The sequence below is a fragment of the Artibeus jamaicensis genome, unplaced genomic scaffold, assembly GCF_021234435.1.
Source record: "Artibeus jamaicensis isolate MK-2021 breed Jamaican fruit bat unplaced genomic scaffold, CSHL_Jam_final contig_468, whole genome shotgun sequence".
NCBI classification, from domain to species: domain Eukaryota; kingdom Metazoa; phylum Chordata; class Mammalia; order Chiroptera; family Phyllostomidae; genus Artibeus; species Artibeus jamaicensis.
The window spans coordinates 2,315,926-2,335,353 of NW_026521846.1; the positions used below are offsets into that span (position 1 = coordinate 2,315,926).

The window sequence follows — 19,428 nt, forward strand, 5'->3', positions numbered from 1 at the left end:
CACTTTCCCTCTTCCTTCCCCACTGATAACCCTCCAGGTGGCCTCCATCTATGTGATTGTTTTGCTGTTCTAGTTGTTTGCTCAGTTTGTTTTTGTTCTTGTGCTGTTTTTAGGTTCAGCTGTGGAGAATTGTGAGTTTGTTGTCATTTTACTGATCATAGTTTTGATCATCTCCTTTTTCTTAGATATGTCCCTTTAACATTTTATATAATAAGGGCTTGGTGATGATGAACTCCTTGAACTTGACCTTATCTGGGAAGCACTTTATCTGCCCTTACATTGTAAATGATAGCTGTGCTGGAGAGAGTAATGTTGGATGTAGGTCCTTGCCTTTCATGACTTGGAATTCTTCTTCCCAGCCTCTTCTTGCCTGTAAGGTTTCTTTTCAGAAATCAGCTGATAGTCTTATGGGTACTCCTTTGTAGGTAACTATCTCCTTTTCTCTTGCTGCTTTTAAGATTCTCTCAACTTTAGTCTTGGGTAATGTAATTATGATATGCCTTGGTGTGTGCTTCCTTGAGTCCAACTTCATTAGGATTCTCTGAGCTTCCTAGGCTTCCTGGAAGTCTATTTCCTTGCCAGATTGGGAATGTTCTCCTTCATTATTTTTTCAGATAAGTTTTTAGTTTCTTGTTCTTCCTCTTCTCCTCCTGGTACCCCTATGATTTGAATGTTGGAACGTTTAAAGTTGTCCTGAAGGTTGCTCAACCTCTCTTTATTTTTTTTTTAAATTCTTGTGTCTTCATTCTGTTCTGGTTGAATGTTTATTTCTTCCTTCTGGTCCAGATCATTGATTTGAGTTCCAGTTTCCTTTCAATCACTGTAGGTTCCCTGTGCATTTTCCTTTATTTCATTTTGCATAGCCTTCACTTCTTCCTCTATTTTGGGACCATATTCATTCTTATTACCAGTGTTTTGAACTCTGCATCTGGTAGGTTGGCTATCTCTTCATCACTTAATTCTATATTTGGAACTTTGGTACATTCTTTCATTTGACCATATATATATCTATTTTAATTAATTAAATTTTTAAAAATTATTTTTCAACTACAGTATTCTTTCTTTTACTTCCTTCCCAGCCCCCCCAATCTCCCTCCCCTTTCCACCCCCCTTAGTTGTTGTCCATATGTCCTTTATGCTACTTCCTGTAAATCCTTCCCCTTTTTCCCCTGAAATTTTCTCCCCTCTCCCCTCCAGTCACTGTCCCCCTGTTGTAGATTTCAGTGTCTTTGTTTTTATTTTGCTTGCTTGTTTGTTTTGTTGTTTAGCTTCCTGTTTACGGTGAGATAATATGGTATTTGTCTTTCACCACCTGGCTTATTTCACTCAGCATAATGCTTTCCAGTTCCATCCAAGCTGTTGCAAAGGGTAGGAGCTCCTTCTTTCTTTTTGCTGCATAGAATTCCATTGTGTATATGTACCATAATTTTTTGATCCATTCATTTACTGATGGGCACCTAGGTTGCTTACAACTCTTGGCTATTGTACACTTTGCTGCTAGGAACATTGGGGTGCATAGGTTCTTTTGGATTGGTATTTTAGGGTTCTTAGGATATAGTCCCAGCAATGGAATTGCTGGATCATAAGACACATCCATTTTTAGTTTTCTTAGAAAATTCCATACTGTTTTCCATAATGGTTGTACCAGTTTATATTCCCACCAACAGTGAACTAGGGACCCCTTTTCCCCACAACCTCTCCAACATTTGTTGTTTGTTGCTTTGTTTATGATAGCCATTCTGACTGGTGTAAGGTGGTATCTCATTGTGGTTTTAATTTGCATCTCTCTGATAGCTAGCAATATTGAGCATCTTTTCATGTGTCTCTGGATCCTCTGTGTGTCCTCCTTGGAAAAGTGTGAAAAATAGGGGTTAGTTCTTCCTTAAATGCTTTGTAGAATTCTTCTGTGAAACCATCTGGTCCAGGGCTTTTGTGTGATGGGAGTTTTTTTGATTACTGCTTCAATTTCTTTTGCTGTTATGGGTCTATTCAGGTTTTCTGCTTCTTTTTCATTGAGTTTTGGAAGATTATATTTTTCTAGAAATGTGTCCATTTCCCCTAGGTTTTCAAATTTCTTGGCATACAGTTCTTCATAGTAATTTCTTACAATCTCTTCTATTTCTGTGGTATCAGTTGTAATCTCTCCTCTTTCATTTCTGATTGTGTTTATTTGTGTCTTCTCTCTTCTTTTCTTGATGAGCCTACTTAAAGGCTTGTCTATTTTGTTTATCTTCTCAAAGAACCAACTCCTGGATTCATTGATCCTTAAAATTGTGCTTTTAGTTTTTATGTCATTTAATTCTGCTCTAATCTTGGTTATTTCCTTCCTTCTGCTTGCTCTGGGCTGTCTTTGTTGTTGTTCCTCGAGTTCTTGCAGGCATAGGGTTAGGTTGTTTGTTTGAAATGTTTCTATCTTCTTTAGGTAGGCTTGTATTGCTATAAACTTCCCTCTCAGGACTGCCTTCACTGTGTCCCATAAGTTTTGGGTTGCTGTGAGATCATTTTCATTTGTTTCCAGGAACATTTTGATTTCTTCCCTAATTTTATTCTTGACCCATTCGTTGTTTAATAGCATACCATTCAGTCTCCATGATTTTGGGTGTTTTCAGTTTTTTCCTTTGGGGTTGGTTTTCAATTTCAGTCCCTTGTGGTCAGAGAAGATGCTTCGTATGATTTCAATATTCTTGAATTTGGTGAGGCTCGTTTTGTGTCCTATCATGTGGTCTATCTTTGAGAATGTTCCATGTGCATTTGAAAAGAATGTGTCTTTAGCTTCTTTGGGATGAAGGGCTCTGTATGTATCAGTTAAGTCCATTTCATCCAGGGTGTTGTTTAATGCCTCAATATCTTTGTTGATATTTTGTTTGGAAGATCTGTCCATTTTTGATAGTGGGGTGTTAAAATCCCCTACTATAATTGTGTTGCTGTCAATATCTTTGTTGAAGTCCTCTAAGATTTTCTTGATATATTTGGATGTTCCTATGTTGGGTGCATATATATTTACGATGTTAATGTCTTCTTGGTGAATTCTTCCCTTGAGTATTATGAAGTGACCTTCTGGGTCTCTCTTTATGGCCCTTTTTTTGAAGTATGTTTTGTCTGACATGAGAATTGCTACCCCAGCTTTTTTTTCTTGTCCATTTGCTTAGAAAATTTGTTTCCAGCCTTTCCCTTTTAGTCTGTGATGGTCTTTTGTCCTGAGGTGGGTCTCTTGTAGGCAGCATATGTGTGGGTCATTGTTTCTTATCCATTCAGCTATTCTGTGTCTTTTGATTGGAGCATTTAATCCATTTACATTTCAGATTATTTTTGATAGGTACTTATTCATTGCCATTTTTGTACCTGTGTTCCTCTCTGCCTCTCTCTTTTCCTTCCTTTCCTTAAAGTAGTCCTTTTAGTATTTCTTGTAGGGCTGGTTTGGTGGAGGCATATTCTTTTAGACTTCTTTTGTCTTGGAAGCTCTTTATTTGGCCTTCTATCTTGATTGAGAGCCTTGCTGGGTAAAGTAGCCTTGGTTGTAGGCCTCTGGTTCTCATTACTTGGAATATTTCTTGCCATTCTCTTCTTGCTTGGAGTGTTTCCATCGAGAAGTCAGTAGTTAACCTTATTGGGGCTCCCTTGTATGTTATTTCTTTTTTCTCCCTTGATGCCTTTAGGATTCTCTGTTTGTCTTGGAATTTTGCCATTTTGATGATGATGTGTCTTGAAGTGGGCCTCCTTGGGTTCCTCTTGATGGGGACTCTCGGTGATTCCTGGATTTGTGTGACTTTTTCTGTCATGAAATAAGGGAAATTTTCTCTTATTACTCTTTCAAATACGTTTTCTATCCCTTGTTCTTCTTCTCCTTCTGGTATTTCTGTTATTTGGATATTATTACATTTCATATTGTCTTGCATTTCTCTTAATCCCTCTTCATCCTTTCTGAGCCTTTTTTCCCTTTCCTGTTCTTTCTGCAAGTTGCTTTCTACTTTGTCCTCCAACTCACTAATCCAATCTTCTGTGTCATCAACTCTATTTTTAATACTTTCTACTGTGTTCTTCAATTCGGAAATTGTATTCTTCATTTCCTCTTGGCCCTTGCTGATAGTTTCCATTTCCTTTTTCATGTTGATAGAGTTTGTGGTGAGATTGTTGTAGCTCCCCTATAGTTTTTGGTAGCTCATTGTGAGCTCTTTGAACTTCATAATAAGCAGTGCTTTGAATTCAGTATCTGATAGTTGATTTGCTTCTATTTCATCTAACATTCTTTCTGAGGCTTCCTCCTTTCCTTTCATTTGGGGATTGTTTCTTTGTCTTCCCAATGTTTGTGAGACTCTTCTTGTTAGCCTCAGCTCCTTAGATTGATCTGTTTTGACTCCCTGGGTTTATGGTATGAACTTCTGTGGTGGAATGCCTGTGAATTTCAGTGGTACAGTCTCTTTTGGTTATCCTGTCGTTCTCTGCTTCCACCTACTCAAACATGCAGCAACTTGTGGCTTCTCTCCTACAGCAAAGTGAAATTTGTCTCTCTGACTCTACTGTTGGGAGGCCTCTTCTATGGGTCCAGCTCTGGTCTTTTTGTATTTTCAAGTCGTTTGTGTCTCTTGTGGGTAAAAGAAAGAAAAGACAAGGAAAGAAATAAAAGGAAGAAAAAAAAAGGTAGGGGAATGGAGGAAAGAGCAATAAGTTTGGAAAGAAAGGAAGAAGGAATAAAACAAAATCCTAAAAAAGAGACAAAAGTATTGAAAGATAAAACGATAATAAAATTTAAAAGAAATAACAGATTACTTAAAAAAGCAAAAAGATAAAGAAAAGAAAAGGAAAAGGAAAGAAAAGTTAAAAAAAGAATAAAAAGAAAAAGAAGAAAAGAAAAACAAAACAAAACAAAAAAGAAATGTCGTTTGTTGGTTTCAAACTAGCCAAACCGGTTTTCCTGGCTGCAGTTGGCTGAGGGTCGATTACTGTGATTTTTCTGCCATCCCTCTCTTAGGAGCCAGGTCGTCGGTGCCTCTCCCCAGCTCCCTACAATGGGGAACTAGGACTTCCTCACAGCGCTCTTTTCTTAGGGGTTACTACCGTGGGTGGGGTTGCAGGGCACAGGAGCACCTGCGCCAGCCAAGTTGCCTGGTTCCCACCGGATCAATCAGAGACCTGCCTCTGTTCTGTGGGGGATCTCCAGGGCCTCTGCCCAACCTCGGGTTCGCTGCCAGGCTGGGTGCGGAGCTGACCGTGCAGTTGTATCTGTTGGAGCCAGAGCCCCACACTGTGCCTATCAGATTTCTGGGGCTGGTGACCACAGAGTCCTCGGTTGGGGCCCTTTGTCCTCAGCACCCTTTAGCAAACAAATTTCTCCTGGCACACAACCTTGCTTGGCCAGAAAGGGAGGGAGTTGAGGATCTCAGCTCTTTCCCAGAGACCCCTTGGCAGGCCCAGGGCTTCCAAATAGTCTGAAGGAGATGAACCTGAAGCCGGGAACTGATCTGAGGACTGGGCACCGACCTAGAAAAGCTGGGCACATGTCAAGGCATGCTGCGTGGTGTGCACTGATCCCCCAAACTGTGCGCCGGCTGAAATCCCTTCTGCTTCTGTCTTTGTTTGGGTCCCCTGGCAGGCCCTGGCTGAAAAATCCTAGGGAGGGAGTAGCATGGGGGACTGGCCCAGGCACTGAACGTTGGCCCAGGCTCTCCAGGCGATCACCCAGCTACACTGCGTGCCTGGCGCTGGTCCCCAAAACCATGCACCAGCCAAAATCCCTTCAGCTCCTGTCTTTGTTTTGGCAGGCCCCAACCTCCAGACAAATCCAAAATAGGGAGTTGCATGGGGAACTGGTCCAGAATGCTGGGAGCTCATCAAGGGGCACCGCGAGCCGAGCACTGGTCCCCGGACTGTGCACCCCCCGAATTCCCTGCTGTTCCTCTCTTTGCTCCATCCCGGAAACTCTACTGTACCGCTGCTGCTGTCTCCCTACCATCTGGTTCCTCCATGACCATTGAGATTTCTGGTCCCTTATTTTCATATATGCTGGGCAACTGCTGGCTCCCTGGCTTCTCCTCTGCCCATCAGACAGGCTTCTCTCCCTTGCGTATAAGGAACTGGAATCTGCTCCGTTCTACTCCTTCGCCATCTTGAACAGCCTGGCCATATATTTTTGTCTCGTTGTGCCTGTTACATAGTAAGGGGTAAAATCCTAAGTATTTGCCAGGGCATTGCAATCCACGTTGCTGCTTTGTAGCAGTGTATGTACAGGAGAGGTCAGATAGGGAACAATTCAGCTTACTCATCTCTCCACTGTCTTTCCATCACATTCCCTGGTAACCCCAAGCACATTGGACCCTTCTGGTGTAGATTCCCATGTTGGTGGTTTTGTGTATGTTCTAGTACCTGGTGGGTCTCTTCAATGAACTCTCCTACGAGGCTGGGAGTTTTTCCTGCTGACACAACCCCCACAGGTTTTTTCAGTCAGAGGTTTTGAGGCTTATTTCCCCACAGTGGAACTCTGGGTTATGTGGTCTTGCTCCCTAGGTGTTCCTCCCAGTTTATCTGCATTCAAATATGGGACTTCCCATTCCACCAGGAGCTGCCTTGCCTGGTCTGCCAGCCACTGCATTGCCCGAGCTGCTCCTCCAGCTGCCACCTTGCTGCGAGTCCTCTCTGTCCCCTCTACTAGTCTGGATGAATTTTTCTTCTTTAATTTCTTGGTTGTTGGACTTTCATACAGTTTGATTTTCTGGCAGTCTCAGCTATTTTTTGTTTTTAAATTTGTCAGTGTCCTTCTTTTGGTTGTGCAAGGAGGCAAAGTATATCTATCTGTACCTCCATCTTGGCTGGAAGTCCTAGCCATATCTTTTAAAAATCTATGATTCTACAAATTTTAGCTAAGCACTTAATGTTCAGTTTAGAAGTATGTTTATTTTCCCTGCTTCCTGCTCCACCTTAATTTCCTCCTCCATCTCCTTCATTTTTTTTAATGATATAGTTTTGTATCATATTCTTCTGAGGGTTCTACTGAATTTTTAACCATTTTTTATAACCTTTCCCTAAGGCATTCCTATCTGTCAACAGCATTTAATTTGGAATAATGTGGAACTTGAAGATGATTATTGCTTGAGTGATTACAAGTGAGTATAATTGCATATTAGCTGTTTTATAGATACTCAGTATTACAAGTTAATATACTGTTGTTTTTCTTCTGAATCCTTGAATCATGTCTGTTCTGAATAGTTGTTTTCTAGATTTCCATGTAAATCCTGAACTTTAAAATGTGTTAGATCAATACCTTATATTACCTAATCTTTGTCCTCTGAATCTGTGTTTTGCCTTTTCATCATTCACTTTAAGCTATTTATTTACTTCCTTTTTAGATATTTCTCTTCTGATCTTGAGTTCTTTGTTCTTCTCTTTGAATATTGACCCCATTCTCACGTGGTTAGGCTCCTTTTCCTTCCATTTTCACAAGTATTGATTAAAAGATTATTGCTGTTCACCATATCTTTCATTTTTTAAGTAAGTCCTTCTTTGGGTACTAAATGACACTGTGTACACCAGTGATTGCAGATAATACTATCAGACATTTTGTCTTTTTTCTCCTTTCTCTCACATAAATCTTCACTCTTAAGAAAAGAGCAGCCCTGGCTGGTGTGGCTCAGTGGATTGAGTGCCAGCCTGCAAACTGAAGGGTCACCAGTTTGATTCCCAGTCAGGGCACATGCCTGGTTTGTGGTCCAGGTCCCCCTTAGGGGATGCTCAAGAGGCAACCGCACATTGGTGTTTCTCTCCCTCTCTTTCTCTCTTCCTTGGCCCCTCTCTAAAAATAAATAAATAAAATATTTTTAAAAGGAAAAGAACAAAAATGTTAAAGGTAGTATAGAATAGCTGGAAGAACACTGGGAGACCTTGTAGATGTGCTTTTTTTCCTGTTTCCTATTTTATTAAATATATCTGCTGTTTTCTAACACTTTGGGTCTTGAACAAGCTTCCTTTCTTCTTAGGCCTGCTTTTTCTTTCATGTAAAATAGAGGTTAAAGTACATGATCACAGAGATCCTTTCCAGTACTTTTATTGATGTTTCATGTCATATTTAAGGATTATGAAAACTTCTTCACTTTTTCATTATTTATATAAGTAAATAAGTTAACATGTTATATTTATGCACATTGCTATATCTATTTTTATATTTTAGTGTAGTACTATGCCTGCTAAAGAAGTACATACTATATATTTATCAATGAATGCATTTTGATGATTGTAGTTTATTTTTGTGTTAACTATCCACAGCATTTCAGAAGGCTGTACCTTGAAGCTGGTATTGGCTATACGTGGTGGACCTATAAATACTAGAAGAGGTAGGCATATGTTAAAATTATGTATATTAAAGCAATTTGACAATATCAGTCTTCAAGCCAGTTGGTGTTTTTGTTTTGTAGTAAGGTTCCCTTTCTGCTATTAGGTTTTAAAAGAACCACTTGTTTGTTTATTTGTTTGTTTGTTTTCTTGCACATTGTTCTTTAAAGCCTAAATGAATAAAGACAGAAATTTATGTTCCATAAAGTCTCAGTCCAGAGAGATTTAAAAAACAAATCTCATCAACATAGGGAAGGGAAATGGGATAGCCTAGTATAAATATGTTGTCATTGTGTTTAGGTTCACTCCAGTCTTATTTGTTATCCACCGATTCTTTAATTCTTGGGGTAATAATTTTTGTTAAAACTTCCATGATGTTTGCTGTTAGCCTGGTCTGTGATATATATGGGTTTCATAGGTATTATCATGGCCCTGTTGAATCCTTTTTCAGAATGTGAGCAGTCTCTGGGAGTTCATTCATTCATTCATTCATTCATTCAGGATATACATTTTCAGCATGTACTAGATGTTGTGTTTTATGGGAGAAAATGTCCCTACTTCATAAAAGTGCCCACAATAAATGTGTAAAGAATCGATATCATTTCAAGCAGTCGTAAGTGCTATGGAGGAAATAGGATAGTGTAATAAGAGTCTGTGGAAGCAGGGTAGTAGGAAGATGATTGTGGAAGGACCTTGTGAAAAGATGATCTGAGCAGAGGGTTTATTAATAAGAAAGGTAAGCATGGGAAGAACTTGGAAGGTTTATATTGGTCCCTGGAGCAGGTATGCCACATGAACCCCTACCAAGAAGAGGCATCCTTAGACTGCTCAGTCTTCATTTGGGGGAAGGCCTTCATATTTCGTTGAACCTTCTTTAAACAGAAAACTTAAGGTTAATTATAGATTCCACTGCTGGTTTATTTCTTTCGCAGGTAAATTTTATCTCCATGCTTCAAATTTTAGTTAGAAAATAAAGCTATCAATAATACCATCTTTTTCCTTACTATTTCAAGAGGATTTTGTGAGCTAGGTGACTTTGGCTGTTTAACTGTTTTGGACAGGTTAGAAAAGATGAGGACAATAATAATGTTAAAGGTGGTTAATCAGTACTCTTAATGTCTAGGACTGTCTATTAATTGGACTTACAAAATTGTCCTATTTGACATGAGGTAATGTTTATAGTATCAATTCTGACGATAGTTCAAGAACTGCTAAAACATTTACTGAGTCATTATTATAAAAAAGAATTATTTAGTATTTAACAACATGTGAACTCCATTGTATTATATTTTTGAATGTTGGTTATTTGTGTATAGTATTTTTTTCAAACCAGAATTTTAATCAGAATACTTACTTTTCCTACTAGGAATACAATTATTTTATGTTTTGAGGAGAAGTATAAGTGCTACAGATTCTGAATTAAAAATGTATGTATTTTTAAAATTAAGAAATGAAAGACATCATACCTTTTGATAGTTGAAGCCTCTTAATACTATTTTTTCTACAACTTTCTGTGCTTTATTTGTAAGTTGACAAGTCAGCACCTAGAACTGGTCTGTTTTTTATATTTTAAATTGTTTTTAATAATTTACTGAATCAACCTTTTAAAAATTAAAAACTTGATGTTGTCTATGTTATACACTAAAAACTTTGTAAAAAAATGAACCCAGAGCTAAAATTTCTCCGTATGGTATTTGAGAAACAATATATTTCTTTTTTTTTAATTTTTATTTTATTGATCATGCCATTACAGTTGTTCTATTCCCCCCTTCATTCCCCTCCACCCTGCACCCCCACCCCTACCATTCTCCCCCTTTAGTTTATGACCATGTGTCTCAAGTTCTTTGGATTCTCTATTTCCCATACTATTCTTGCCCTCCCCCTATCTATTTTCTACCTACCATCTATGCTTCTTCTTTTCTGAACCTTCTCCCCCCTTCTCCTCCCACTCCCCTGTTGCTAACCCTCCATGAGATCTTCATTTCTATGGTTCCACTCCTGATCTAGCTGTCCTCTTAGTTTGCTTTTGTTTTAGGTGTGGTTGTTAATAACTGTGCGTTTGCTGTCCTTTCATGGTTCATATTTTTTATCTTCTTTTTCTTAGATAAGTCCCTTTAACATTTCATATACTAAGGGCTTGGTGATGATGAACTCCTTGAATTTGATCTTATCTGAGAAGCACTTTATCTGTCCTTCCATTCTAAATGAAAGTTTTGCTGGATAGAGCAGTCTTGGTTGTAGGTTTTTGGATTTCATGAGTTGGAATACTTCTTTCCAGCCCCTTCTTGCCTGTAAGGTGTATTTTGAGAAATCAGCTGACAATCTGATGGGAACTCCTTTGTAGGTGACTGTCCCCTTATCTCTTGCTGCTTCTAGGATTCTCTCTTTCATTTTAATCTTGGCTAATGTAATTATGATGTGCCCTGGTGTGTTTCTTCTTGGGTCCAACTTCTTTGGGTCTCTCTGAGCTTCCTGCATTTCCTGGAAGACTATTTCTTTTGCCAGATTGGGGAAATTCTCCTTTATGATTTATTCAAATAAATTTTCCACTCGTGGCTGTTCCTTTCCCCCTTCTGGTACCCCTATAATTCTGATGTTGGAGTGTTTAAAGATATCCTGGAGGTTCCTAAGTCTCTCCTCATTTATTTGAATTCTTGTTTCTTCATTCTTTTCTGGTTGGTCATTTTTATCCTCCTTCTGGTCCACTCCTTTGAGTTGAGTCCCAGTTTCCTTTCCATTACTATTGGTTTCCTGTGCATTTCCATTCATTTCAATTAGTTTAGCCTTCATATGTTCCTCTAATTTGTGACTAAAATCAACCAGTTCTGTGAGCATCCTGATGACCAGTGTTTTAAACTGTGCATCTGAAAGTTTTGCTATTTCTTCGTCACTTAGATTTATGGGCTCTGGGGCTTTGAGATCTTCTTGAGCCATTTTTGGTCTGTTCGTGCTCATTAAGTATGAGGAGCAGAGCCTTAGGGGCGGGGTGGGGCCTCCAGGGCAGGGTCGCTGGGTTGTGATGCTGTATGTGATGGCGGGGTCAGAGTGGGGAAATGGTGTCCCCCTCTCCTGCTTCCCACTGCTGGGTGAGGAGTGAAGCCTGAGGTGTTCACCAGGGCAGGGTTGCTCAGGGCGCTGGGTTGTGACACTGTACATGGGGGCAGGGTCAGAGCTGGGAAATGGCGGCCATCTCTGCTGCCTCCTGTCGCTGGGACCCACTAGGTCCCATCTCACTGCCCAGCCCCTCGCTGGTCTATCTGTGCAGGAATGCGCCAGCACAGTCAACCCGCTGCCCTTCACCCTCGCCACATCTGTCAGTTGCTCACTGGGTTGTGCTCACTAGGTTGCTTAATGGGTCTTCCCTTTGCAACCCCAAGCCTGGGATCCGCACACTTGAGTTCATCTGACCAGTTTTCCTGTGCAACCCCGCTCCGCCAGCTGCTGGTTTTACCCCTCTTACCAGTTGGACTGAAGAATTCATTGTTATTGGACTTCCAAAAAGTTCAATTTTCTGTGTTCTGGCTATGTTTTCTGTTGCTAATATTCTGTTGTCTCTAAACTTGGTTGTGTTAGAAAGCACGGCATCTCCACCTATGCTTCCATCTTGGTGGAAGTTGAGAAACAATATATTTCTTTAGTTATTTATGCTTGAAACTTATGGTTCAGAAAGTGCCTTTTTCACCTCAGTTCCAGTGATATTTAGCCTTTAAAATTGTTTTTTGAATTAGCCATTATCAAAACAGCATAGAAAATACTTTCCTATCTACAACTAAACTTTATCTTAAACAATATATACTGTGTTTTATACCTGATGAAATCTAAATGGTTTTTCTGTTATGAAATGTGTGTATAATGCACATATGTCCATACATATATTGAATCCTGGTTCTCCCTAAGCAAGGCACCCTACATTGATTTAAATGAGGCTTTCATGTGGCATTAGTAATTGAAGTAGCACAGTTTTTTATTTTTTGTGAACGTAATGTGAATACAGCATTAACTTAAAACTGGTAAGAACTTATTTTATCCCTGTTGTAAAGGATATAAGTTCCTTCTTTCTCTCTGCTGCATAGAATTCCACTATGTAAATGTACCATAGTTTTTTGATCCATTAATTTACTGATGGGCACCTAGGTTGCTTCCAGCACTTGGCTATTGTAAATTCTGCTGCCATGAACATTGGGGTACCTAGGTTATCTTGGATTGGTGTTTTATGGTTCTTAGGAGATAATCCTAGCAGTGGAATTGCTGGGTCAAAAGGCAGGTCCATTTTTAGTTTTCTGAGGAAATTACATACTGTTTTCCGCAGTGGCTGAAATACCATATGATCTCACCTTTAACTGGAACATAATCAGCAAAAGAAAAAATCAAACATAATATAACTAGAGACATTGAAATTAGGAATAATCTAACAATAGCCAGAGGGAAAGGGTAGGGGAAAATGGGAGGAAGGGTTTTCAAGAACTACTGTAAAGAACACATGGATAAAACCTGGGGGAGGGTGGAAGCAAGGGAGGGAATTGGGTTTGGCTGGGGTTGAGGGGAGTGGTGGGAAGAAAATGCAGACAACTGTAATTGAATAACAATAAAGTAATAAAAAAAGAACTTGTTTTAAAAATGTCTTTTAATGTTTATGCATTTTGTGCCTATGAAAGAGTCGATCAGAACATTCAAATATTTTTATAAAAATTTTATTTCCAAAAGTTTTTGTATTTTAGTAGTGGTGATATTGAATTTAGGCTATGGGAACATCTTTAATGTTTTTACCTTGTTACTTTCAGTGTTTAATATTTCTTATTGTTGTAACTTTTTAAAAGGGTAGTACAGCACTGTGATTCTGTTAATAATAAGCTACTTGAATGAGAGTTATGCAGTTTCCAAAATTGTTGGCTATTTTAGGAAAGCGCAAATGTTTCTTCAGCTTGACAGAAAATGTCTTTGGGGGGATGCTGGGAAGATGGCGACGGAGTAAGATGGAGCTGATACTAGCTCCTGTACTCATGGGTGAAAATCCTGGCAGATCTACAGAGAAACAGCACAATAAACCATCGGTTACCCAGCATTTATGAAATTAAAAGACCAGAGATTGTGACCGACACTGAAACACCAGACGGCGGCAGAGTCATCTACTGGAGCTGGGTCTCACGCGGCCCCTGTGCTGCCGCCAGAGCAACAGGCCTGGGAGCCGGGGAGTCAGGTACTGAAGCCGACACTCCAAGCCCCTGTGACGGTCCTGGGAGACAGAGGAGTCAGAAACCGGAGCGGGGACACCCTTGTGCCGATGCCATAGCTACCGGCCTGGGCAACGGAAGGGTCAGTTGCAGGAGCTGGGACACCAAAGGCCCCTGTGACGCCGCCATAGAGACAGGCCTGGACCCTGAGGAGCCAGCTACGGGAGCCGGGACGTTCGCGCACTGCCATAGCAACAGGACTGGACGCCAGGGAGTCAGGTACGGAAGCTGGGACTCTCCAAACCCCTGTGATGCAGCAGAGGAGCCAGCTACGGGAGCCCGGAAGCTCTCAAATCCTGTGCCGCTGCCATAGCGACGGGACTGGACACTCCAAACCCCTGAGACAGCCCTGGGTGGCAGAGGATCCCTCTACGGGAACTGAGACTGTCTCAGCCCCTGTTCTGCTGCCATAGCGAAGGGACTGGACACTGGGGAATCAGGTACGGGAGTTGGGACTTTCTAAGCCTCTGTGCCACTGCCATAGAGACAGGACTAGACGCCGGGGAGTCAGGTACGGAAACCGGGACACTCCAAGCCCCTGTGACGGCCCTGGGCGGCACAGAGAGCCAGATACGGGAGCCGGGACATTCCCAGCCTCTGTGCCACTGCCGTAGTAACGGGCCTGGGTGCTTGAGGAGGCGGCTACTAGAGCCTGGACACTCAGCAGTGGTAGGGGACCAACACAGGGACCAGCGCGAGGACCAGCGTAAGTGTAGGAGGAGACTAAGAACATCAAGAAACTTCAAGGAGTCTGCACCACTGAACTTCACAAGGATCATACCACAAGAAGTTTACACCATACAACCAGTGTTTCAGAACAGATCAATTTTGGAAGCAGAGACTAACAAGAAGAGTCTCAAACAATGGGAAGACAAAGAAACAATCCCCAAATGAAAGAAAAAGCAGAAACTTCAGAAAGAATGTTAGATGAAATAGACGCTGATCAACTATCAGACAGTGAATTCAAAGCACTGGTTATTACGAAGTTCAAAGAGCTCACAGTGAACTACCAGAAACTACAGGGGAACTATAATGATCTCTCTGCAAACTACAGCAACATCAAAAAGGAAATGGAAACTATCAGCAAGAGACAAGAGGAAATGAAGAATACAATTTCCGAATTGAAGTACACAGTAGAAAGTTTCCAAAGTAGGATAGATGAAGCGGAGGATAGGATTAGTGAGTTGGAGGACAAGGTAGAAAGCATCTCACAGAAAGAGCAAGAAAATGAAAAGAGGCTCAGAAAGAATGAAGAGGGATTAAGAGAAATGCAAGATAATATGAAACGTAATAATATCCGTATAATAGGAATGCCAGAAGGAGAAGAAGAAGAACAAGGGATAGAAAATGTATTTGAACGAGTAATGAGAGAAAATTTTCCTAATTTGATAAGAGAAAAAGTCTCACAAATCCAGGAATCACAGAGAGTCCCCATCAAGAGGAACCCAAGGAGGCCCACTTCAAGACACATCATAATCAAAATGGCAAAATTCCAAGATAAACAGAGAATCCTAAAGGCAGCAAGGGAGAAAAAAGAAATAACATACAAGGGAGCCCCAATAAGGTTAGCTACCGACTTCTCAATGGAAACACTTCAAGCAAGAAGAGAATGACAAGAAATATTTCAAGTAATGAGAACCAGAGGCCTACAACCAAGGCTACTTTACCCAGCAAGGCTCTCAATCAAGATAGATGGCCAAATAAAGGGCTTCCAAGACAAAAGAAGTCTAAAAGAATATGCCTCCACCAAACCAGCTCTACAAGAAATACTAAAAGGACTGCTTTAAGGGAAGGAAGGATAAGAGGGAGACAGAGAGGAACACAGGTACAAAAATGGCAATGAATAAGTACCTATCAATAATAACGTTAAACATAAATGGATTAAATTCTCCAATCAAAAGACACAGAATAGCTCAATGGATAAGAAAGCAAGACCCACACATATGCTGCCTACAAGAGACTCACCTCAGGACAAAGGACCATCACAGACTAAAAGTGAAAGGCTATAAACAAGTTTTCCAAGCAAACGGACAAGAAAAAAAAGCTGGGGTAGCAATTCTCATATCAGACAAAATAGACTTCAAAAAAAAAGGCTATAAAGAGAGACCCAGAAGGTCACTTCATTATACTCAAGGGAAGAACCCACCAAGAAGACATTAACATTGTAAACATATATGCACCCAACATAGGGGCACCCAAATATATCAAGAAAATCTTAGAGGACTTCAAGAAAGATATTGACAGCAACACAATCATAGTAGGGGATTTGAACACCCCACGATCAAAAATGGACAGATCTTCCAAACAAATTATCGACAAAGATATTGTGGCTTTAAACAACACCCTAAATGAAATGGACTTAACTGATATATATAGAGCCCTTCATCCCAAAGAAGCTAAATACACATTCTTTTCAAATGCACATGGAACATTTTCAAAGATAGACCACATGATAGGACACAAAACGAGCCTCAAAAAATTCAAGAAAATTGAAATCATACCAAGCATCTTCTCTGACCACAAGGGACTGAAATTAGAAACCGACCCCAAAGAAAAAAACCGAAAGCACCCAAAAACATGGAGACTGAATGGTATGCTATTAAACAACGAATGGGTCAAGAATGAAATTAGGGAAGAAATCAAAAAGTTTTTGGAAACAAATGAAAATGATCTCACAACAACCCAAAACTTATGGGACACAGTGAAGGCAGTCCTGAGAGGGAAGTTTATAGCAATACAGGCCTACCTAAAGAAAATAGAAACATTTCAAACAAACAACCTAACCCTACGCCTGCAAGAACTCGAGGAACAACAACAAAGACAGCCCAGAGCAAGCAGAAGGAAGGAAATAACCAAGATTAGAGCAGAATTAAATGACATAGAAACTAAAAGCACAATTTTAAGGATCAATGAATCCAGGAGTTGGTTCTTTGAGAAGATAAACAAAATAGACAAGCCTTTAAGTAGGCTCATCAAGAAAAGAAGAGAGAGGACACAAATAAACACAATCAGAAATGAAAGAGGAGAGATTACAACTGATACCACAGAAATAGAAGAGATTGTAAGAAATTACTATGAAGAACTGTATGCCAAGAAATTTGAAAACCTAGGGGAAATGGACACATTTCTAGAAAAATACAATCTTCCAAAACTCAGTGAAAAAGAAGCAGAAAATCTAAATACACCAATAACAGCAAAAGAAATTGAAGCAGTAATCAAAAAACTCCCATCACACAAAAGCCCTGGACCAGATGGTTTCACAGGAGAATTGTATAAAGCATTTAAGGAAGAGCTAACCCCTATTCTCCACAGACTATTTCAAAAAATCCAGAAGGATGGAAAACTCCCAAATTCTTTTTATGAAGCCAGCATCATCTTAATTCCAAAATCAGATAGAGACACAACAAAGAAAGAAAACTTCAGGCCAATATCGCTGATGAACATAGATGCTAAAATCCTCAACAAAATATTGGCAAATCGCATCCAACAATATATCAAAAAGATCATACACCATGATCAAGTAGGATTCATCCCAGGGATGCAAGGATGGTTCAATATTCGCAAATCAGTAAATGTAATATATCACATAAACAAAAGCAAAGACAAAAATCACATGATCATATCAATAGATGCGTAAAAAGCTTTTGATAAGGTACAACACCCATTTATGATAAAAACACTCAGCAAAGTGGGAATACAGGGAGCATTTCTCAAAATAATAAAGGCCATATATGAGAGACCTACTGCCAATATCATACTCAATGGGAAAAAACTAAAAGCTTTTCCACTAATATCAGGAACAAGACAAGGATGTCCACTTTCACCACTTCTATTCAATATAGTATTGGAAGTTTTAGCCACAGCAATCAGGCAGGAAAAGGAAATAAAAGGCATCCAAATAGGAAAGGAGGAAGCAAAACTGTCACTGTTTGCAGATGACATGATAGTGTACATGGAAGATCCTATAGACTCTACCCCAAAACTGCTCAAACTAATTGATGAGTTTGGCAAAACAGCTGGTTACAAAGTCAATATCCAGAAATCAAAGGCATTTTTGTATACAAACAGTGAATCAGCAGAAGCAGAAATAAAGAGAAAAATCCCATTTGATATAGCAAAAAGAAAAATAAAATATCTGGGAATAAACCTAACTAAGGAGGTAAAAAACCTGTATGCAGAAAACTACACAGCCCTGAAGAACGAAATCAAGGAAGACACAAACAAATGGAAACATATACCTTGTTCATGGATTGGAAGAATTAACATCATCAAAATGTCCATACTACCCAAAGCAATATACAGATTCAATGCAATACCTATTAAAGTACCAATGGCATATTTCACAGACATAGAACAAACACTTCAAAAATTTATATGGAACCATAAACGAGCCCGAATAGCAGCTGCTCTTTTGAGAAAGAAGAACAAAGTAGGGGGGGATCACAATACCTGATATCAAACTGTATTACAAGGCCACTGTAATCAAAACAGCCTGGTACTGGCATAAAAACAGGCATATAGACCAATGGAACAGAACAGAGAGCCGAGAAATCAACCCAACTCTCTACAGTCAATTAATATTCGACAAAGGGGGCAGTAACATAAAATGGAGTAAAGATAGCCTCTTCAACAAATGGTGTTGGGAGAACTGGACAGCTACATGCAAAAAAAATGAAACTTGAGCACAGACTTACACCATACACCAAAATAAATTCAAGGTGGATAAAAGACTTAAATGTAAGTCATAACACCATTAAAGTCCTAGAGGAGAACATTGGCAAGAAATTCTCAGATATTTCACGCAGCAACTTCTTTACTGATATGTCCCCTAGAGTAAGGAATGTAAAGGAAAGAATAAACAAATGGGATCTCATCAAAATAAAAAGCTTCTGCATGGCTAAAGAAAACAGTATTAAATTAGCAAGACAACCAACTGTATGGGAAAACATATTTGCCAATGATACCTCAGACAAAGGTTTAATCTCTAAAATATACAAAGAACTTACACGACTCCACTCTAAGAAGACACCCAACCCAATTAGAAAATGGGAAAAGGACTTGAGCAAACACTTCTCCAAGGAGGACATACAGAACATTCAGAGACACATGAAGAGATGCTCAATATCATTAGCTATCAGAGAGATGCAAATTAAAACCACAATGAGATACCACTTTACACCAGTCAGGATGGCTATCATAAACAAAGCAACAAACAACAAATGTTGGAGGGGTTGTGGGGAAAAGGGGTCCTTAGTTCACTGTTGGTGGGAGTGCAGACTGGTACAACCATTATGGAGAACAGTATGGAATTTTCTCAGAAAAGTAAAAATGGACCTGCCTTTTGACCCAGCAATTCCACTGCTAGGATTATATCCCAAGAATCCTAAAACATCAGTTTCAAAGAACCTATGCACCACAATGTTCATAGCAGCACAATTTACAATAGCCAAGAGTTGGAAGCAACCTAGGTGCCCATCAGTAAATGAATGGATCCAAAAATTGTGGTACATGTACACAATGGAATTCTATGCTGCAGAGAGAAAGAAGGAGCTACTACCCTTTGCAACAACATGGATGGAACTGGAAAGCATTATGCTGAGTGAAATAGGCCAGGGGTTGAAAGACAAATACCATATGATCTCACCTTTAACAGGAAGCTAAACAACAAAACAAACAAACAAGCAGAAAAAAAAACAAACAAAAAACAAAGACACTGAAATAGAGAACAAGGGATAGTGACCAGAGGGGAGAAGGAAGGGAAGTTAAGGGGAAAAAGGGGGAGGGATTTGGAGGAACAAATAGGAAGGACACAGGGACGAGAACCAAGGGGGGTGGAAATGGGAGGGAGGTGGGGAGCAAGGGGCGGGGGAGGCTGGGA

At 39.9% G+C, this 19,428-nt stretch overlaps 1 protein-coding gene across 1 annotated transcript in view; it reads left to right on the plus strand.

Moving 5' to 3' along the window:
• ZFAND4 (zinc finger AN1-type containing 4) overlaps positions 1 to 19,428 on the plus strand; it is a 237,270-nt gene that overhangs the window by 97,036 nt on the left and 120,806 nt on the right. The window contains exons 3-4 of the mRNA XM_053667383.1: positions 7,022 to 7,097; positions 8,254 to 8,321. Of these exons, the coding sequence (XP_053523358.1) occupies positions 7,022 to 7,097; positions 8,254 to 8,321 (144 nt within the window). The remainder of the gene's footprint in view (positions 1 to 7,021; positions 7,098 to 8,253; positions 8,322 to 19,428) is intronic.